The sequence below is a fragment of the Lepisosteus platostomus genome, chromosome 27 (assembly GCF_059453375.1).
Source record: "Lepisosteus platostomus isolate fLepPlt1 chromosome 27, fLepPlt1.hap1, whole genome shotgun sequence".
Taxonomy (NCBI): Eukaryota; Metazoa; Chordata; class Actinopteri; order Semionotiformes; family Lepisosteidae; genus Lepisosteus; species Lepisosteus platostomus.
In genome coordinates this window covers 2,487,143-2,510,252 of record NC_142637.1, presented here as the reverse complement: position 1 = coordinate 2,510,252, position 23,110 = coordinate 2,487,143, and the positions used below count along the sequence as shown (strand labels likewise).

Below are 23,110 nucleotides of genomic sequence, written 5' to 3'. Positions count from 1 at the left end.
AACATGGGTTATGTTATTAATATATTATTATTTGGGGACACGGGTTTGCAGCTAGTATATCCATTTCAAAGACTATGGTGTAATGAGACTAATGATTCTGTTTTGGATTTTTATTACATGGTCTCCCTAATGTTTAAAAATATAGTGTTGACAAAACATTGTGCATGTCTTTGCCTACAGTTATAGAAATGGTTCGTACTGTAGGTTAAACTTTTAACCATCTAGCCTTGAATCAGAGCTGTGACTGTTTGTGTTGGTGCTTGTGATTGTATTTCTGATTCTTCAGTGCACACTGACAAAGTCTCAGGAGTGAATGAACCGTATTAAAGTGCAAGATTTGTATATTTATCAGAAAATGTATTTCATGCATGTTTAAATAGGAAAAAAAACCAACTCTGTTTTGGCCAGAGCTGGTGCTAAGTCTTATATATAGGGGAATTTAACTACTATTTTAAATTGCTTCTTGACTACGGGCACAATTAATATTGAAATAAAAAAACAGTTTACAGTAAATGTTCTTGGTAAATATTCTTGGTAGAAAGACCACAAGCACACTTGAGATTCTGAGTTGTAGCATAGCTTGTTTATTTTTTTATACATTTTTTTGCATAGGGAAACATACTCACTTCCAGTAATTGTATGTAGTTATGAGCATATGCTAACAGTAATGGCTGAATACAATGATATAATCAAATATTGTCAAAGCGGTTTTTTTTTTGCCACACCAGTTGAAAACACGTGGTAATTTAGTTCTGAGGAAAGGCATTTTGTTGCCCGACAAGAAAAAGGCTGCAATTAAAAGGTGCAGCTGCAGTTTTCTTTAGACTGATTACTAAAACACTTTTTCAGTTGCTGACATCTTTGTTTTTCCTGCAACTCAAAAAAGGAAAAAAACAGAAAAATCCTTGCAAAATGTTGTCATGAACCATGTACATTATAGCCAGCTATGGGTTTCCGGTTTGTGTTTTGCTGAACTGGGACAACTAAACCGCCACATGCTCTTTCCTGGTGTGTAGTGTGTCTGTGCAGCAAGCAAGCAATAAATGATAAACTACTATGGTAATATTTGTGAAGTATAATGAGAAAAACCCTTAAAAATTAACACTGCAGCAGTGTGTCCTCAGAGAAACACCTCAAAACTTTCCATCTTTTTTCCAAACTTTATAAACATTCTCCAAAGCAAAGAGAAATTAAAACAGCATGCTTTTCGTTCCTTTCTTAAAAAAATATTAAAACACAAGCATTGTCATGATAGGTTAATGTACACGTGACCTGGTTTAAATAGGTTTTAACAGATCAGTTTTAATAGTCTTTTGTTAAATAAGTGTACTCCCAAGCCCCCTGTAGGAAGTAAAGACTTTTCTTTTTGTGAATTAGTAGAGAAGAAAATCCCTCCTGAAAAGAAAAGTTGGAATTCATCGTCCCTTCGCAACACAGGGACCCTGCTTCATCTCGGGAGCTTGCAGGCTTGCAGCGCTGTTGGGGAAGGGCACGCCAGCTGCCACTAGGGGCTGTGCTACAAGTGACGTGTTCAAAGACGAGCGTCTGCCTTAAGTTCCTAGTTCTCCCCCCTGTGTGGTCACAGGGTTTGTAGCAGCAAGCTAAAACATACAACTGACTATTCCAAATCAGGTGGATGTAATAATTTGTTTTAGGAAATGAAAGATACCTCTAAAAGCATATTCCTTTCCCTGTTGCAAGTTGGACTACATACTGTATATATATAGTTTTTTTCCAAATTAAAATTGTCAAGCAGTAAAAGACTGCAGCCTTCACAGAAACAGAAGACTTGCCTTGTGTTTGTTAACCATATCATGACAATACAGGTTCACAGGGCAGAGTGATCAGTGTGAAAAGGTATCAGGAGGGTAGAAAACCCTGAACAGCCCACAGGCCAGCAAACTAAACATGACTCCGGTATTATCAGACTGAATATATATATATAGTATAATATATATAGAAAGAGCAATACATAGAAAAGGAACCAGCGGTAAAATGACAGGCACTGCTTATTGAAATAATTTTTGGTATTTCTTTAAATATTTTATTTTTCCTGCTGGCTTATTGAAAAAAAAAACGTCTTCTGCATACAACAGCATTCCATGAAGCTATCAGCACAAACTCTACCAGATGCCGGCTTTAAACCCAACCTTAGCTGTGAGGTGTGGGCTGCTCTCAGTGCAGCAAACCTGTGCTTAATGGGGGTTGCTATGACAACAGGGTCAATTGTGAACAGGGGCCCCTAATCCAGTTAAAAATGAGATATAGGGGGAAATGGTCTTAAATTTTTTTTTTCATTTTCAGTTGGGATTTTCAAGTGTTTCATTAGAAATATCAACCCTGTTGTGGAGTTAAATGTTAGAACTTTGATATCTGTTCCTTTTTTTGCAGAACTGCTTTTAGAAGGAGATCCACATTAGTACACAACACAGCAGTCAGATCCTTTCACCATCTTATTTTACAAGGGACTTTCTTACCTTATTTTTCCTTTAACTATCCAAATATTATCCCTGCTTTCAAAGTAGTTGTGAGGCAGCTCAGACTCAAACTACACCTGAAAGTAAGAGAAATTTTAACCAGTAGGTCCTGTATATAATAACACTACTTTCAGAATGTGGAATTTAAAATTCAAAAGAATGGGCTTTTGTAAAGTTTAGATAGTTGCCCCTGTGACAATTACCCTGTAAAAAGATCTCCCCAGTAGCACCAAGAGCACCAGAACAACAAAGAAAAAAATGTGCAAAGTTCTGATATCAGCTTGTACAGGATGCAAGGCCTTTGGCATCAGGCCTTACTTGAGTAAAATGCATCGTTCATAACTCAAGCTCTCAGGACTTTGCATCCACAACTTGTCTGTGACCTGGGCTTCCCTCTATAAAACTGTTTTTTCCTTCGCTGTTTAATAAGCAACATCCCAGCACAAAGCTTTTCCTGCACAGCTTTGTCTGGTTTGCTCCACAGTTTTCAAGCATGTTCCAGCCCCTGCCCTCAATCCATCCACACAACCTTCTCTGTGCATCTGCCTATGGAGTTTGCTTAAAAATGTCACCTGCAGCTGGTTTTAAAGCTGAAGGAAGGCCTCCATGAGGGAGACACATGGAGACTGTCTGGGCAGCCTGTTTAGCCCTTGCTTAAGGTAACACCATGACCCTGAATCTGTGTCTTAAAAGAAACTCGTGTTCTGAAAGAACTATTTAAATACAACTTAATCTGGTTTGAAAAGTCAAGGAAAACAGTCTGGGTATTAACTGAAAAAAAAAATGGAAAACATGACTTGGCTCTGGGTTTGTCCTATGATGTCTGATGTTCATCATCCTCCTTTTTGCGAACAGCATAAAGTAAGTCGGTCAAACATCAGGTTAGACATCCACAGCTTCTTTTTAGGTGACTCAACATGCATTGACAAAATAAGAGGACTGATGTACTGTATAATATGTCTGTAGGCAAAACCCAAAAGCTCCCCTGCTGGATTTGCCCCCTTTTAGTTCCTAAAATACAGAAACCTCTGGTCATACACATGCACGAAAACTGAAGCTGTGAGTCTAATTTAGTAGCTCTTCAGATGTGAACCAGATCAGTATGCCCAGAAGCCTACGGACCCACCACAGACAGGTTTTCCTTAGGAATGCAGAAATGCACACTGAAAAATAACATTTGCATTGCTTTGTCAACCAGCTGCAAACAGAGCAGAGTGGTATTTTAAAACTTTTTGAAACTGAAAAAGTGTTTTCTTTTTCCTACAAGGACAGACATTTGGAATTGCCGGAACCACCATCATAGTCCACCGTCTGCAAGACAGAGCACACAGCAGCAGCCCCTGTCATGCACACAAGGCAAAGCAAAGATGGCCGTGATTGTCCAGGATTGATAGAGAATCTCCATCAGCCCAGTCTGATAATGAGTAAAAAAAATCAGAATATCTACAATTAAATTCATCTAGCCTTATTCTCAGGCTGTAAAAAGAGACTGGCTACCCATGTAGAGTAGATACATGCTACTTAACACTACGAAAGAAAATTAAAAATTAAAATACATTTAAAACAGCTGTTTTGTTTCTCTCTTCGCCTTGCTCTCCTGCAGTAAAATTTTGAAGCTATTTCCAGAGATGCACATCTCAGGTGAAGTTTTGTTACATGAAACATCAATACCAGTCTATCTAGTGCAATCTGCCAAAAAAAAACTGTGGAGATGTACATGACCTCAGTATCTCGTGTTGTGATGTGGGAAAAAAAGTTCATGGATCGCAAAACAGAAAAGAAAGAACTCTGAAATGGATCATAAAAATCTGGTGATGGAATTTGCATATTCCCGTCAGGCTAACTGAAGCAACTGGCACATCTTAAAATGGCAAGTAGTGATCCTGAAGTTACTTAGTCCTTGCTGTTAAGTTCAATTAAAGATGTCTCCTTTCAAGGCACATTGTGTGTACAATGAAGTACCAATGACTAGTACACCCTACCAATCAGTAGGCTGCATTCCCAGGAAGCGTAGCTGACCCACCTCCTTTTAAGGAACTGAAGTTCCTCATTAGCTTATGCAAAGCAATATGGTTTAGACAAATCGGAAAATAAGAAAATTATTTTGTAGCACTAAAAACTGTTTAAATCCTCTTTATTTTTCCATAAAAATAGATCTATACTCTCATAGAGGCATTCACCTAACTTTCATGCGCAGAATACTGGTTCATCCCAAAAAGATTTGTGCATGAACTCAATCGGAGAAGGATTGGACAAGCATAAATTCACCTCCCCAGGAGTAACTTCAGTAATCCCCAAAAGCCACTTTAGAAGAGGTTTATTGTAAACCCTGCTTTTGTGTCTGTTGACTTATCCGAGTACAAAAGAGAAATGGCTCCTGCTCTGTAGACCTAATAATGGTGTTGGCTTCACTAATGCTGTGGCACCTGGCGCCGACACTGCTCCCCAAAGAGGCCCCCTGGCTGAAGTTACAACAGACTGAACAGAGACGATGGAAATATGGAACAGTGCAAATTTTCACAGGACATGAGCTGAGGAAGTGGGTTTACTCATGAGCAGTCACAGGTACATAAAGCCAATTGAGCTTCTTTATCACCTTAGCCATATACTCACATGAACTGCTCCTGTTTAGTAAAAAAAAAAACAACAACAAATCCCTTCCATCTATATATCACAATAATGTCATAAGTCCTGACACTTAAATAGCGCTTTTTTGCACACTCCACTGAAACTGCTTGATGGGTAATGGGAACTCCCCTCCACCCCCACCAGTGGGCAGCCCCACCTGGATGACACGACAGCAGCCAGAGTGCACCAGTACGTTCACCACCCATCGGCTATCAGTGGGAAAATGGAAATGAAAGCTACTTTTTCCTCTTCAGAGCTATGACATTTCCTCAGATGTTTTAATTTTTAGTGTTTCTAGTATTGTTATCTGTTGGTCCAACATTCCAAGTGCCCGGGAAGACAGAAGCAAAGCCAAACTAGTACTAATGATTGACCTGATGGGACTATAAAAGCATGGCAAGGAACAGAGACACTTCCACTAACTGCTCCCAGGTTAGTGGCAACACAATGACAGAATCTATCTGTAACAACAAACAGAATTCTGTACAGCGCCAAAATTTTGTAGTGGGAAGATATGTAGAGGAAAGCATTTCAAGAGGAATGAGAATTAATTTTTTACACAAAATCCTGGAGCAGGATTTTAGACAGCAGCTCCTACAGCTGTGGTTTAGCAAGGCGGGTTATATACTTCTATGCAAAACCCAGATAAATTTGTAAACAATACGGGGGCAACACCATGTTAAAAGAAAATGGAAGATTTGGACATAATTCATAATCTTGGGACTCTTTTTTTAACTGAAATAATGAGAAAACTACCAATATATGAAAAAATCACAGAAGCAATACACTTCAAAACACTTCAACTGCCCACTAGCAAAACCTACCCCACCACATGTCCTGTATAACAAATATAAAAGTTGCTTGCTGAGATATGGCAGCATTTTCTTTTGGGAATGGAGCTGATGGACTAAGAGAATGCCTTCCTTGGCACTCTGCTTTCAGTAGGGGCCACTATGGAGCACGCAAACTGTCAGTGCCAGGCCTTAAGACAGGCATGTAAACAATACCTCTTATTCTGCCTTGTTATTAGTACACACTTATATATATAGCCTAGCTACCAGCATTGCATTGTCCATTGCAGAAACAATACTGTACATTGCATAACAAACGTTCACACGGTCTTTTCTGACCCTATGAAAAGTACACAAAACCCTTTTTATACTCCCATCATGCTAAGCGGTCACAAATGAACAGCCTATCTTCTAATTTAAAAAAACGCGGCTTTCAGATAAAATGCCTTAAAATTTCTGCAAGTCTTTTTTCTTTCCTTAGGATGAACGTAATGGTTTCTTCATACAATAAAGTTTTTTTTTTTTTGCCTCCATGTACATTTACTCTGGCACCAGTAGCCTATACCTGCCGAGTATAGGAATATGCAAAACCATAAAAGTATGTCTTTTATTTTAGTTTGAGCATAGGAATGTGGAAAGAGAGCAAGTTTTAAGCAGAAATTGCCTTCTTTCCACAAAGAAAATAATCTAAAAAATGGTACATAATGCTGAACATTCTTTATAAGCCAGTGTAATGGAACTTTTTTTTAAAACTTTTTATATTTTTTTCACCTTACAAACAGGGTAGGTTAGGTACTTAACAAAACTATACATCTTACAAATTACAGAACCCTCCCCTCCCCCACCCTTTCCCCTCCCCTGCAAGGCAGCTTTACTGCACATGGTAGGAATGAGATGGGAGCTGCACCAGAGTTGCGCCACGCTGTTTACCTTCCCCCTCACACAACATCTTCCAAGTAGTGCTCAAGTGTTCACTACTCTTGGGCCCAACAGAACTCATTTTCTCTCTAGTCAAACCCCCACACTCAAGCCAAATGTCTTGACATTTTTCTCCTGTTATTAGCGTTGAAGACTGCTGCCCTGCTGTTTGCATGCCCATAAACTATTGCTTTTTTATTCTCTTTTTTTTTGTTTTCTCTATGTACAATCTGAAGGAGCTATGAAAGCAAAGGAACGAAGACTTCCCCGCGAGCAGCCCAGGTCAGCGATAAAGACTGACAGCGAGCTGTGAAGCACTTTGGCTGGCTGTAATAGTGCACTTAAAACAGAAGAGGTTGCGTTCTTGTGAAAGAATTTGTCTCATGACCCCGCATCAGAGTTTTGTGCCAGTTATCATTCACCAGGTAAATCTTGATAAACTGAAAAAAGGGGCTTAAGAAGTATGTCATTTTGATGTTTTCCTCAGTTCTGAAAAGAGGGACTTGACAATTTAGCATGTGCCCTTTCCACATGGGTACCATTTAAAACTTCCAGTACACTTCACCCAGCAGAACCCTCAGAACCAGTCAGCCTTCCTCTAAGCCTGTGATGTTTAAAAACAATGGAGTGCCAACACAAGTGCCACTGGTACAGCTTATCTGAACTGTCTTCCAGTTGAAACCAGTAAATACCTTGGGGCTGTTTTTAATCAGGGCAGAGGGTTGAACTCTATATTTGGCCATTGACAAAATGCTTCCTTTGGAAAGCTCAAGGGTAGAGAGATGTCGTTTGGCACCCGAGCACAAGCTGTGAAGTTCTTTGCCAAATAGATCTCGACAGCCTTTAACCGAAATAATGAAGAATCAGAAAAAAATGCAAGATGGAAAATGGACAGAAAAAAAGAAAGCCTTCAATGTTTTTTTTGTCCAGCACAGTGCTTCACAGCCTTTCCATAAAAAGTCCGCCCTCCCCACCCCAAGTCTCCACTATTGACCCTTTTTCTACTTTCATCTTTATCTAGCCTCGAACTTGAAAACAAAAGGCAAACAGAACAAAAAACGTCAAGCCTTTTCTTCCTTGTTGTCTTAGTTTCTCATAAATGAGACGGACCTCTCGTTGTGTAGCGAGCAGAACTAACTTTGGTCAATACCAACTAACAATATTTCTTTTTATTAATTCTGCAGTAACTGTCCATGTAAAGGAAAAAAATAGTTAAAAAATGATTCATCTTAACTAAACACCTATCTTTGAAGACAAAACTGGTATTGCATATTTTCATATATTATTACAATAATATAAGCTGGAAGACACATATGGGGAGGAAATTAAAAAAACAGGAAATAATTTTGTGACATCACAATGCGGCAATGATTCCAAAATGGCAAGACAACTACTTAAAAACAAAACAGAAATAACATCCCAATACTGTTAAGTGCCACTACAAAATTCTATGAATTTAAAAACCCCTTTTTTCTGATCTTTTTTTAAATGTTTTTTTCTGTTTTATACAAATGGCAACCTCTGTTCAGTTAATGACAAGCAATCACACATGCAGCATTTTTTTTTGTCTTTTTTGTGCAGTGACACTGATTACACGGAAAAAGGAATTATTTTACCAAAGGCAAGGCACATAATGTGGTATATAAAATATCGTGCAAAGTAGAAGAAAGTTTAACGATAGGGAACTGAAAATAAAACCCAGAAAAAAACAACCCATCTGCACAAACTGTGTTCTGTTAAATGGGTTTTCAGGAGAAGAGCAGGGGGCTGCATTTGAAGGTCTAACTAAAGAATCTGCCATGCAGTTGTATCAGCAGTATGCTGACAAGTAGAGCTAAATCACATGATTTCTTCTTAAAAGCACCATGCATTAATATATATATTTATTTTGGATCAGCACCTTTAAAATGAGTCACTGTTTGTATTCTATTAATAAATACAGGTTTAATCTGCAGCTGTTGTCACTGATTTTTTTAAATTTGCAAAGCAGTACCCAAGGTTATAAAAAATAACCAGCGTGCATGGACTGTACTCATTTGAAGCCATATATATATATATTGCTTTGATATGTCAGTTTGATTATGTAAGCGCTGATAGCAGAAGTACAGGGCTCAATTGTATTTATTTCCTTTTTTTTTGCTTATCTTTACAGTTAAAATTGTCTTCTTGAAAGACTTCCGTGTAAAGAAAGTATATAAAAGTTGTATGGGCTAGGGGCTAGTGTACTCCAGACCTTTTTCCGATTCTTATCGCTGTGCCTTACACCTGTTTTCTGTCACCTGTCACCAACCTGAATCTAAGTGAAACGTATTAAAAAAGAGAAAAGTTAAAAGAAGAAAAAAACTCTTGCAATGTCTTAGGCACTTTTCATGGCTTATGGTTGGGTTTGGTAAATAAGTCTTAAGCCCTGATGTTTTTAACACTAATCCCACAGCTGGAGTTTCCTAAATAGTGTTGCAATGCCAACTGACTCAGCCACCAGCTGGTACCCCTGATCCACACCAACCAAACCACACACATGACATCTGAGGCCACTGCCAGTCCCACTCCTCCTGTCCTGACTGTGTGCCAATACATCATCACACTCAAACACACACAATCGCCTACCGAAACGGTAACCCAATGACCAAGAGTTAACCCAGGATTGGACGCCAGCGTCGATTACAGGCTTTGACATCTCTATCCTGGGTTTAATTTTTTTTCCTATCTGTTTTTCCCAACATGCAGTCTTGTTATGAACACACAAAGGTAACAACTAACAAGAAAGGAACACTGACACTCAAATCAAGAACACTGAGGAAAATAAAAAAAAAACAAGATCACAATATTGACTAAGGCATCTGTGTTCTTCTCTGCACAAGAAAAAAGGGGCACGCTTCAACAAACTTTTTAAAAGTAAATCGCTTTGCGAAAACAAGGAAAAATAAACTTATTTGACCCCTGCGTTTACAGTCCAGGGGGTCAGAGGACTATCTTATTGTAACTCCTGATTGCACTTGCCTCAGTGGCTGTCATTCTGTTTCCTAGATGTCATTGAGCAGGGTGTCAGAATTTCTTGACTACATTGACAGTGTAGATACATGGCATCTTCAGGGATGTAATTTCAAATCTGGTGCTTTTCTCTAGTACTCCAAAATACACAAAGAAACATATCTATAACGTAAGAAACAAAACGGGGTATGAACAACAGTTCTGATCATATCTATAGCTTAAGAAAGCCAACACTCAGAAGTCATGTACCCTGCTACCAAATGAAAACAAAAACACTAGTCACTAAAATAAACCCCTAATACTAGTTCTGACTTGCAGCATTTTGTATGATTACGCAAAAAAGAGAATTTTAGCTGCTAAAGAAGAAAATTAACTATATAGTAGTGCAATGCCTTTCATTTCCAATGAAATTTAAACTAGATACACAAAAAAAGAAAAGTTTTCTCTTCTACACCCAATACTGCAGCAACATTTGCCATTTACCACGGTTACAGAACTGTATAAGTATAAACTCTCTTGCTATGTCATCATGCGAAATAAACCCTAATTCTAGCCTACTAATTACTCTACAAAGATCTAGGGGTTTAATTGTGGGGAAAGAAATAGTAAATGACATTGGGTGAGGATAATATTATACTTAAAATATCAATGCTTGGAATTTTTCTCAAAAAATGTTTGATTCATTATTTAAAGATCAGTCTTTTGAATTGGGTATTATACTCAAGCAAATGTCAGGGATAGCTTTCTCTACAAACTACTGTATAAAAACCAATTTCAGTGTTGAACATCTTTTATAATACACAGTGTGGTGCTGCACTCTTCTAAAGTCATTTCTCTTCATTTAGTCCTTTTGATGAGAAGATGTGATTTTAGCTTTGAGGAATATATAAAAAAATCTCCACGGTCAAATTCCCCATCTAAGCAAAACTGGGGTTTTGAATTAAAATCAATTTACAACTTAATTCCAATAATCGCAATCAGAAAATGGCACTTAAAAGTCTCTGTTGGTTTCGATATGCCACCAGGGATGGGTGACAGTCTGTCCTCTTTGCGTCGATATGCACCAGTTTTCCAATCACAGTTGCATATCTTTAGGAGCTCCTGGCCGTTCTCAGGGGAAGAGGGGAGGACAGAGATGACACTGATGGGGAAAAGGTTCTGGGAGCCAGTCAAACTCGGGTTCCTGTTCCACAGATAGGAGGCAAGGATCTGGGCCAAAGTGCAAGCAATGCAGAGAGATGGAAGGCAGAATGTAGAACCACCCTCTCACCACACTGTGTATTACTCAGAAGGACACACAGGCACAGTAATGGCCAGATCCTACTGAAGGGCTTGATACGAAACGCAAACGTGGAACTCTGTATTTAATTGCCACTTTTTACTATTTGCCACTTTTAAGTAACTTTTTAAAAGCATTCTTTTGTAGTAAACTACGTCAATGAAAGTTATTATTTGGCCTTAAATGATAAATTTATCTAATTGGAAACAGACACTCTCACAGTCGGACTCAAAGAAGCGGGTTTGCATGTATTCACAGTGGATCCATCTGGGGGACCTGAATACGTGGAAGATCTAAAGGTGCTTAACTCACTCACTATGGTCTCTCGCCTTTGAACCTGTGCATTACAAAGAGTTAAAGTCATCTTGAGGAAGTACTGTATGTTGTTATATCTGGGGAGGCAAAGGACTTCATGTGGAAGAGGGGAGACCACAGTAGTGTGAAACCTCCTGATATCAGAGGTACATCTCACCATACACTGTTTATTCAGTGCTTTCTTCATTCTGTTGTCGCTAAGTGCTTGTAAATTTTCTAAAGATGTCAGAAATGTAATAGCCTAATAATGGCTCATTAGCACCACCTTTCAGGCAGTGCAGACCTCAAACACAAACCCACTTCTTGGCCTTTCGTCAAACATGCCCTGTCCTCACTTGAGTATGGTTTAGTGTCTTGGTTCGGCAGAGGAAAAGTAAAAAGGCTGCACCTTAGCGTTCACCAGAAACCACATGAGGCAAAGCTGGACTGCAAGAGAGCTGGCCATTTTATGATGTGTGAAATACACAAACATAAAAAGAGTCAACCATCCATTTCGTGTATTGTAACTTCATTGATGAATTCCAGTTATAGCTGTCATCTGTACTCACAGACCCCATCATTCATAAACCCGTTCCTCCTAAGTGGTCCATAGAGGGTTGTCTGTATTTTACATGACCAATAGAAACAATAGACATCAGCTATTCTACAGAAGGCAGGTAATTAGAGGTTCAAACCTAGGCCAATCAGAACAGCTTCCTTTAAATCCAGTTTATCATGTGGCTTTTTGGTGGGTCTGCTTTTGTGCATAATTCCTCTGTGATAAAGAAACAGTGATATGACAAATCTAGTGGCAATGATTGTTCAATTCCATAAATATCTCCCCTTTAAAAAAAGGTATATATGATTGTCTGAGAAACCTAATGAAAAAATATTTTTTTCCACTATTTGGGCTAGACCATGTCATTTTTTTCTTCGAAAAACAGGGACAAAATCCGAAACATCTAAAAGCTGGAAAGACTGTTAGAATGTTTTAGTTTACGAAAATAAAGGATTACTATTTTGCATATATGACAAATGCTGCACCTTCGATGTTACCGAGAAAAGGTGACAGAAGTGCTTTCTCTGCAGATGTTGCTGGGGTGATAGTGTTTCTGCACCACTTCTCCTCACTCTGCCCCATCGTCTTCTCTCCCACCTCCTCTTCTTCCTTCAGAAGGCGAGTTGAAGCATCTTTATATATGTATTGATTTCCCTCTTGCATCGTTCACAATTTTCCACACGAAAATCACTAATCTGTGTCCATTCCCTAAGGATTATCCTTAGCATTCAGTTGCCCAGATACCAGGACTGAAAAAGAGAAGAAAGAAAAAGTTCATTACAGACATTTTTGACGTTTTTGTTACTGAAACCTGTTACTCTTGAGAAAGGGATTATATTCTCCATCCTATACTCGCCCCTCAGACTGGCTTGAGTATAAAGAATAGTTTAACTCTTTAGACCCAGGCTTGTTTCAAAAAGCAACACTACCTTTGGAAAGTTGACACAAACTGTTAATTGTACAGTGCTTAACTAGCTACAGTATGTGACTTAAGACATGTATAAGAGTTCTGGTCTCCACAGTCTCAATATTATAAGCCCTGTACGCCACAGAGGGAGACCTTGCAACTCCCTTAAGATGGCAAAAGTACCAGATGTTTTCTACTACAGTAAGACTGTGGAGAATTTCCACTAGTACAGATACAGTATGGGATCAGGGCATCTTAGTGAGGAGTATTTCAAAGGTGCACATCCTTGACTTAATTTGGACTGGCAGAGAGAGTGTGTGTTCCTTATTCATTTTTTTCTGTATGTTGCCAATAAAAAAGTATTCTGAAGTGATTAAACATCAACAATAACAAAAGAGGACATGTGAGATGAAACTGCCAATGAAATTGATTTTTACACCAGTGTTCAAGAATCAAAAGTGTTTCCAGTGCTGTAACACACCACTGCTTTCCTCTCAGGCTTCAAGACAGCTTTGTTAATGGCTCTGCTGTGCAGGCTCTGCTGTGGAGTTCACTGATCTGAGACAAAATCACACAGAGCTTTCAATGCGTTTTGCACATTGATAAAAGCGAACAGGAAACACAACCTTTAAGCTTGAATGTGTTGGAAGTTCAACATGTGTCACGACCCTGGAAGGTCATTAGGGCATTTCATGGTGTTTCATTGTCTCTGTCGGGGAATAAAGCAATCATGTATGAGTTACATGTACTTTAGAAATGAAGTGTGCATCAGCTGCTGATTTACACAGAACATGTGAAGGAAGGTTTTTTTTACATACTAAATAAGAACTTTGTGTACATGAGGTGTGCAATGCAATATAATACGTCACTTATTTCTTATTAATGTTGAACTTCATATCTGTTCACCAAGGAACACATCTGGTTACCTCTCCTGATGTGTCTACATGTTGAGAGGCACTAGAAAATGCAACAAATGCTGCATTGTTGTGCAAGTTGGGTGAGAGGCAGCCTATGAAAAATAAAACAGAAAACCAGACAACCAAATCGGTCCATACGCTCCTGGCTGGAGCGTCGCAATGGATCAGTGGCTCAGGGGGATGTTTCCCTGTTAGAGATCGAGCACCTGTGAGCTCCCCCTCCCCCCCACCATCCCGGAATTCCCTCAGTTTGCATCTGGACAGCCCCGGAGAAATCCCGGCCCCGTGCCTCCACTGGGCATCTCGCAGCTCGGGGAATGGAATCGCGGAGTGCGGCTCCACAGATGGCACTGCCATCTGCACGCCAGCCCCCCTCCGCATCCCTGTTCCACTGCTGGGAGCTGGCAGATGTTCCCTGACCTAGATGCCAGTTCCCAGGGATCCACTTTCTTTAACAGCACCAGCTTCCCGAGGAAAGAAAAAAAAAGCTGGCACGTCCAATACCATCTGCATACCAATTATAAATAATGCAACAAATTCAGCTTTTATATTAAACGTCTCTGCCTCTTCCAGAAGGCTGCCTCACATCCATCTGGGTTTTCTATAGATGTGTGTTCCAAGGGCTGCGTAATCAGGCAGTGTCTTCTCTTAATGGGCTCCAAACACTTAGCTCTTGTCAGAAAAGAGCTATTAAAAATAATATGGAGTAAAACTGCTGTTAAACGAGAGAAAGATCCCAGCAGGACTCTGACCGGACCTTTTTAAAAATATGTCCTAATAAGATTTTGGCTTTCACTGCAGACCACTGAAGTCTTTTAAACTCAGAGAGCTGATTTAAAGCGCCCCTCAACATTTTTTCCATCAAGGTTTTAGTCATTTAGCAGCACTCTGCTGCCATCTCTAACAAGACCCATTTATATTGATTCAATAAAAAATTACCTCCCCCCAACCAATTCCTTGTTAAACAGAGGAGTGAAAAACCATGTGTGGTTAATGTTCAGCTTCAGACCTTCTGTCTGCTCTGCCAGGTTCATCATTATAAGTCTAGTCTATGACAAAAACAGTAGAAACCATTAATGTTCTTTTAAAATTGCCAGAATGTTACAACTTGCTTCTCTTTAACACATTAATGCTGTACAGATTTAAGTACTGGGTAGATAGGAATGAATGGGGAATCCCAAGTTTTCTTTTTCAGAAAAAAACTATTTTGAATCTAACTTCAGTTATATAATTAATGGCAGTAAATGTAATAATGTCTAAAATTCTCACAAAGCGAGTTAAGTGGAGTAATAGCAATTAAGCCCCGTCATTATTAGATGATCACATTTTTATTCTTTTTTTTCACAACACTGTACTCTTTGTGACTACAATATAATGGTAGTTCAATATGGGCAGGGGTACTGTGGCAATGGACAAATTTTACATGCAGTGAATTGCAATAAGCACTACACTTTACTTCATACATTTACTATATCAGCAGCAAGTGGTGCACCTACATCACAACCCCATATCTCTGTGCCCAGTTACATAAAAACATTCGGCACAGTCTCTGATATGGACACGGGAGACAATAGGCACTTGTTGGTCCATTTCCTTGTGCAGTAGCACATTCCTAATAGTTTGCACTGAACCAGAATTTTGCAGTAGCTCAGTGAAAACGGTGCAAACTGGCCATCCGGCATATAAAAAGAAAGGATGTTGTGCTCACATGCATTCTTATAAACTACAGTAAGTCAGATTAAAGTGCACAGGAGCAGACATGTATACTCAATACGTCTAAATAAATAAAAGGATTGCAGGATGGGTGGGCGTAGCTAGGAAACTCTTTGAAATGCAGATTCTCCGCTGACCACAAAGTTCGGTCCCAGAAAAACAAGGTATGTAATTTAAAAGGTTGCACTTTAATCATAGGGAATTCTCATCCCTTTTTAACTCCCGCTGTGGGCTTGCCAACCATGCAGAGAAGGTTGGGAATGAATTCTTGAGGTTTCTTGTTTGTTATGCAGTGCGGTAGACAAGTCTTTTGGTGTGGCAGCCAGGCTGTTATCATTTTGCACTTAAACATTTAGATGTCAAGCCCTGGAAATATCTCTTTTCTATGCACATTAGGGTCCCCTGTAGAATTAGAGGAGTTCTGGAGGTGTTGGGAAAGGTCCCCTGAAGATGCCCGTTGTGCCCGAAAAGGCAGTGTTGTGAGATCCAAAGGAGACAGTGAAGACCTCATCCTAAAGGGAATCCTTGTTTGAGTCTGTACAGCACCTTCATGCTATTCTAATAGCTGTTGGCAGTTCAACACTGTGAGCAGTGGTATGGTCACTGTTGAAGATAACTGCTGCCAGGATATGTGACACATCCAAGGCTGTCAGGTGATTCCCCAGAATGCCTGTTTTTAACAGATGGCATTCACATTCAATAGATGGGGTAACGGGTACTTTGAAACCAAAAGGAGTCACCTTGCTCTTCACACACACAGCATAAGCCATGTCAATCGGCATTTAGTTACTGGTGCCAAGTGAACTAAACGTTTAAGAGCTTGCTAAGACGCAAAGACCCTTTGTATCATTTTACTCCTCTGTGGGCTGGAAATATCCCTCCATTCACGAGTCTTCTGCTACATGTCTGCACTTTCCACTTTACTTCAGCATCTTCATCGGGAAGGAAACTAAACTTTTTCCACGTTAGAAAAACCCCTCCAGAACGGTCACACCTCTGGGTTTGTATGAAAGTTCAGAAAAGATCCTTTACTTCCGCAAGAAACGTGATGCAGCCAGCTAAAGCGTACTCCGCTTCCTGACGGGAAATGTCCGGCCCTGTTGAGGGTGGCCCTGAGGAGGAGCTTTGCTATGCCCTGTCTTTTGTCTCCTTTGCACGTGCAGAATCCTATGTGTGCGTGTGCACAATTTCAAACCAACGACAATCCTACTGTGGATGCTGAGCCATCTCTTCAAATTGTCAAGCTGTCCTATTACACAAGAAGGGGGTATGGGTAGAGCAGGCTGCAGCGTTCAAAACGATTTAATGTAATCCTGATTTAAAACAGGTCAGGTGATTTTCTGATCTTCATGTCGGTGCCCTGTTGTCTTTTTTCTGTGGTGCAGGATGTGTGCTTTTACTTTTAATGATCTTTTAATGCCAGTAATATTAAAGGAGTATTACAACTTGTTTCTGCGACTGTTTTATAAAACACTTTACATTACAACGCATGCACGACCCATGGTTTAAATACTTTTATCTGATGTCACAGAATTGTGATCACATTCGTACAGGTATGTCTATTCACCCTTAGTTTATATCATAATGGGTGATATATCCTGTACCCATTCACATCCACTTTCATAGGACTCCACAATTTTTAGGACAAACATCTTGACATCAGAAAGAATCCTAGTGTCTTCTTTAACATCTAAAAACTATTGCCTATTGCAAGAATAAAAAAAAGCACTGTGCTGCACACATAATTGTATACCTGCTCTCCGCTCACTCATCTGTGTGGGGTGAAAGAGCATACCTTCGTCTACGCTGTGGTAAAGCATGGGAACTAATTACACATTTCTAAAAACTTCAATAACAGTTGTGCTGAAGGCCATTTACGATAATTAAACTACCATAGCTATTCAGTTAAATGTTTTGGGGAAGAGAGCTTTCAGTTTGCTAATCTGCACTGCCAGATGAAGAGAGGGATGGCAACTGATGAATGCAAACATTTTCAGTAATCTGTTCAATGCACACATGTCCAAGAGCCCTGATGGCATAATCATTCAGCGACAGCTGTTTTAAATTGTTCTTTTGTCTCATATAATTAAAGTTACAAAATGTAGGAATTAATTTGTTGTTCGAATGTTTAATTTTGAGAAAAAAAATGGTTTTACTTTATGACTGTGTTTAAATTGCCACACTTGGATACGTGATATACTGTACTACCACATTGTGACTGTATTGATTCAGGAAGACATTACCAGTTGCAAGTCTGCAGACTTAAGAATAAGATGTGGAATAATAGAAATGGTCTGCGCTTAAAACAAATCAGAAGGTGGATAACTTTTATCTGAATCATTCAAAAATGTGTAGTTTCCCAATTAAAAATGCCCTTTGTACCCAGGTTAAAACTGAATGCTACTGGGCAGTTCGGTCAGAGAAGCACTATCGAATTCAGCCTCTGGGGGGCAGCATTTCTCATCGTTCACAAGAGACCAGCTTCTCCCAACACTTTGAAAGCTATGCCACACTTATTGATCTGTGTACCTCTAGAAAACACAAGTCAGCATGTTGAAGCACTCTTTCCACTTGTCCTGTTCTTAGCTTTAGTATTTTAGTATGTACTTACAGGACCAACTCATTTTCCAGGTTTTGTTGGCATCTTTCTGTTTTTTTACAGTAGCCTCTCTCTTTCCTTTATTTTCCTGTATTTCATAGATTTGAAAACCAGAACCTTTTTTTCTACAAAGTGGGGAACCATAGAGCATACATAATAATTTAATAACCCCATACTTTACTTTGAGAACCATTTAAAAAGAAATTTAAAAAAATCATACAATAAACTAGACATATTTTTAACCAGTAATGAGGTTTTCTGCATTACTACTGTGTCTGTATTTCCACAGGGTGGGAACTATACAGACAGTAATGTGGAATACTATCAGAGGCAAGTACAGAGTGTGCCGTGAGATGCTTAGGTGCAGGAGATGAGGCAGGAGCCCACAGATTCATGCCTCCCTAAGTCTACATGATGGCCCCGTGTTGGTCCAGAGTTAAACTGGAAGTAATCAGTCTCTAACTAAGCACTGGTGCTGAAGTCTGTATGGTTGTTGCTAGGCAGTGGCAGGAATATTTTTAAACAGAATTAGGATCCCATCTTCACACTTTAAATTTTATGAGATTTTGTGAAAGTGACCATGCTTGTGCTTTCATTTTTTTGGGTCCAATTATGAAAAAAAAAAGGAAAACCTTATACAGTAAATTATTATGGTACTATGTCTGACGAATGGCTTAATGTTTAACATTAAAGGCAGACACATTGTGGTCTCGCACTCGGATTGTCCTTTTAACTGTTAAAGAAAATAATTTGGTTTTCGGATAACTGAATGATTCTCAAAGTATGAGCCGCACTCAGATCCTGTAAAGACTATGTCAATAATTAATTGACATTAATGTTCTCTTAGGTCTTCCGTGAACCAGTCTGGTAAAAAACCACACAAGAAGCACTCCATGAAGGGCATGCCCGATGTGTTCGCCCACAAGCGAGAGAGTCCATACTCTCTATGTACATCCCAAAATGCAACTAGCCTGATAATATTAATCAAAATTCAGCAAGAAACATGCGTGATCTGTCTAAATAATTGTTGCTTAATGCAGAATAACTCTAATCAGGTGTGAATAGAGCAATACAAAGTACCGGTCTGCTAACGGTCCTGTTGAGCCCATATATCGCTCATCATCTCATGTGCATTTCTTGCTTACAGCTGCATAAAACTATGATAAATATGATAAAACGGAGGCAATAAATAAGCTGCAGATAACCTCACAGTCGTATCTTACCAGAGTTATGCCTAAATGCACAGAATACTAATGAAATAGTTGCAGAACTTCAGTGAGTGAAGTCAGCAGATCTCTCCTGCACTTTTCGGAGCACTGTTATGTCACTTAAGGGAATTTGTAGACAGTACAAGCACCTCAGATTTGTCTGCATTTTTATGCAGATATGCAGGAATAGCACAGAGAGCAAACACTTCAGATTGCCAAAGTCATTAAACAAAAGGCACAACGCAAAAATGATTTGACTACTAGGGCCTTTAGGAAATTCATATTCTTGTAACATTATTTCTTCCACTGTAACTGGAGTTACAATACAATATCCAAGCTGAGTGCCCAGCTGCTGTTTGGTACTGTTCTGTTATTATTATTTATTTTGCTTGAGATCAAAGAACCTGGTCAGGAACTGCATTCTACTCCTTCCTTTTCCTGTTTTCATATTTACAGCACACTGACACAGCTCAGTGCCGCACTGCGAAGGAAGCAAAGTGTCGACGTCGCTGAGTTTAAACACGCGCGGCGGTGCGTCACTTTCACTGAGACAGCCTCTCAGTCATCGCGTAGTGTTCTTTGCACTGCGTATGTGAAAATAACAGAGCTAAAAACAAGCTTCCTTTAAAGTTTGACTGGTACTGTCGCTGAGCCTCACCTCGTGATGCACTGCAAGCATGTGTAATGGAGCTACAGTAAAGCAAAGCAAATGGAAAGCTGCACTAATGATGTGACTCAAAACTATTATTCTTTTATATAAAAAAAACACCCACAGGTACACTGCTCCCCTACTGAAAGGTTTCAAACCCAGAATATTGATTTAAATACTGAGAGCCCAACCCACATTTTTACTTCCAGGCTGGAGGAAAATGCAAGCGGCCTTATTGATCGAGTCTTCGGAGGAAGAGATGGGGGCTGTCGACTCGGAGGAATGGTTTGGTGTAGCTCTAGGAACAGCCAACGCGGCCAGCTCTTAAACTAAAAACAGAGTAGAAATCACCTCCTCTGCAAGCAGAAGCTTTAAAATCATTTACAACATAATTAAATGTCAACCCTTGATCTATAAGCATTTTTGAGGAAACCCACAGCTATGCCTTTATCTCCAGTCTAGTCTGGAAGTGTATTGATTTTCAGCAGTATATGTGTCAGGATCATACCATTACAGCAAAATAAATTGATTAAAGATGGACTGGAAGTAGTCTTTTAGAGTATAGTTGCTAATTTAACACAGTAGCAGTGGAGGCAGAAGCAGATTCCACACAGATCCATTAGACCTCATCCTGCTAACAGTTATTGCAGATGAAATGCCTTTATTTTTTTAAGAATTTGGCTATTGCCACCTGTGTTGAAACTTTCTAGTTCTGGGCCTTCTAGGTTCTGGGATGCTGGGATGGGAGATGTTCGAAGAAAACCAGGTCGCTACTGCAAGTGGCGCTGGTAGACCAGTAGGCGGCGCACAGACATTAACAGAAGAAATACCTGAGTGTGCTGACCGGGACAGTGTCACGGTCTGAACTACTCGGCTAGAAAACGTCCCAATGTGGCCGTGCACAATCTAGCCTTCCTAAAGTCCCCCTTGAATTCTTTGTATTACTCTGAATCAGTCCACTGCTCTCCACAGTGGGGCTGCTCGCACATGGGGGGTGGGAAGTGGGTCCCCTATACCCTCCATGAAAGGGGGCTCATTCATCCCCCCTTCCTTTTTTCACACTTTAGAATCTCACAGCCTGTTCTCTTATTTTTTTTAAATGGGAATTTTTATTTGAGAGTCACATATTCGTCTTCAGAGACCCCCTAAAAAAAAAAAGAGAATTCTAAACCATAATTTAATTAAAAATAAAAAACTGAAATACCATCATTTAATAAGTATTCATCCCCCTTGGTCAACACATAGTAACACATAATTTCTTACGCATGTGGAGTCAGTCCACAAATTGTGCGTCTCTTGAGGTCATGTACTGCACCTGTGCAAATCTGACCTGGCAATTACAAGGAGGATGGATACTTTTTAAATGTAGTCATTTTAAGTAAATTGTGGGAAGGTTTTGGAACATTTATTTTGTTTTGACATGGTACTCAATACTTTGTGGATCAGTGCCAAAAAATCCTACTTCAATCTATTTGAAATTCAGAATCTGTGGCAACAAAACATGTGTTGGAATACTTTTTCAATGGACAGTATGTACAGTAAAGTGATTTCTAATACATCAGGATGAAAAGCACAAAATAAATGTAAAACATCATTGTTATGAAGAGTGTAGCACAGTGTGTCACACCTTTACTGTACAGTTTACGGCAAACAAAAAATACGTTTTAAAAAGCTGCGAAGAACGAAACAAAATGTTTTGCACTTAAAAACACATTTTACTCATGCGTTGAAAAAAAAATAAACCGGCAGTTTTTAAAATTTTAGTGTCAAATCACAGATTTACAGTATACAAGACGCACCAAACTGTTGTGTCTATCTCTTCACTACCAGTGCTAGCTCACTCCGGCTGACAGTTCATGTATATTTGTCTTTTGATTGAGTGCAATTCAACATACTGTACAAATCTTTCCTGTTCCTATGAGTGAAAGTAAAAAGCACTGCAAATACGCCTTGTCACTCTTCTTTGTGGAAAAACTAAGTATTTCAATCAACTTTCAAAATCTGCACACATTTGATTGCAGATTAGAAGGCTGGGCAACATCAAGAGTTAACATCTTGCAACAGTGTGGGAGGAGAACGCGGATACTCGTTTATTTTCTCACCCTGCTTTGGCACAGTGTTTTATTTTTTAATGTCAGGGCGATTCGCGTTTGCCCGCCCCCTTGATGAGTTTCAATTATTTGCATATTATTTAGCCATTGGCTTTCTTGCCTGAATCAACAACTTTAAACCGAAATCCTGGTTTTGATGGGAGAGTGAAGCATTCCATTTTCTTGTTTTTCTGCTATCTCCCCCCTTTTCATTTTCAAAAAGGAGCTGAGCCCAGTCAAGTCTTGCTCCCAATAAAAATATTTTTGTTCCCAGTGTGGAGGCTAGCCTTGATGTCAGGAAGTAAAGCTGTAAAAATACTTGTTTGAAACAGGTGTGTTTAAAATCTAATTGTACCAAAGAACTCTGAAGAACCAGCCTTCGCATACAGAACATCCAGCCTAAGAGAAAGTCTCTGCTTTCGTTTAGCTGCTGGTATGTTCAACAGCCATGTTGAAAGCCATGTGTGTCAGGGGGAAAAATGCTCTGCACCTTCCAACTCTAAATAAACAGCCACTAATGGGTCCAAAGGCATTTCTACGTGAAAAATCGGAAAGCAACTTTTTTTTATAATGGTTCTTTTCTTACTTAAAGTCCCATAGTTGATTTTTTCATTTGGAAGTTTTAAATTTCACTACTTTAAAAATATTAGGTGCGGCTTCCGTATTGAAGCAAAATTAGATTGCAGTTGCAAAGTAGGGACTGAGCCTAAGCAGTACTAGGAAGGGAGTCCTCCAAGGAAAACCAGGATTTGTGGACCCCTATGGGTCTTTCCTCTTGACCAGAATGTCCTAACCAGTGCCCCATTGTGGTGACAGGAGACACTGTGCTTTAGAAGATGCAGTCCTTAATATGTGATATTAAACTGAGGTCCTGACTGCTTAGTCATTAATGACCCATGATGCTGTTTGAAAGGGTAGCTGTGTTAACCCTGGTCCACTCTGGGCTTGTACAGCCTGGCCTCCGTAAAGTTGCCCTTATTTCAGCTAATGAAACGATCTCTCACTTCTCCACCTGACATGCTGTGTAGTGGGATCTCCGGCGGAGAATCACTGTCGTGTGTCACCCAGTGCAGTGTAGGTGGGGCTGCTT

General features: G+C 39.5%; 1 protein-coding gene and 1 long non-coding RNA gene across 8 annotated transcripts in view; one reads left to right on the top strand and one right to left on the bottom strand.

Moving 5' to 3' along the window:
• Positions 1-23,110, top strand: part of LOC148638974 (uncharacterized) — a 46,888-nt gene that overhangs the window by 22,226 nt on the left and 1,552 nt on the right. The window lies entirely within an intron of this gene.
• nfic (nuclear factor I/C) overlaps positions 562-23,110 on the bottom strand; it is a 221,889-nt gene continuing 199,340 nt past the window's right edge. For all 7 annotated transcript variants that reach the window (XM_088622067.1, XM_088622072.1, XM_088622070.1 and 4 more), the window contains one exon: positions 562-12,686. In XM_088622067.1, coding sequence (XP_088478193.1) covers positions 12,666-12,686 — 21 coding nt within the window. In that variant the 3' untranslated portion in view covers positions 562-12,665. The remainder of the gene's footprint in view (positions 12,687-23,110) is intronic.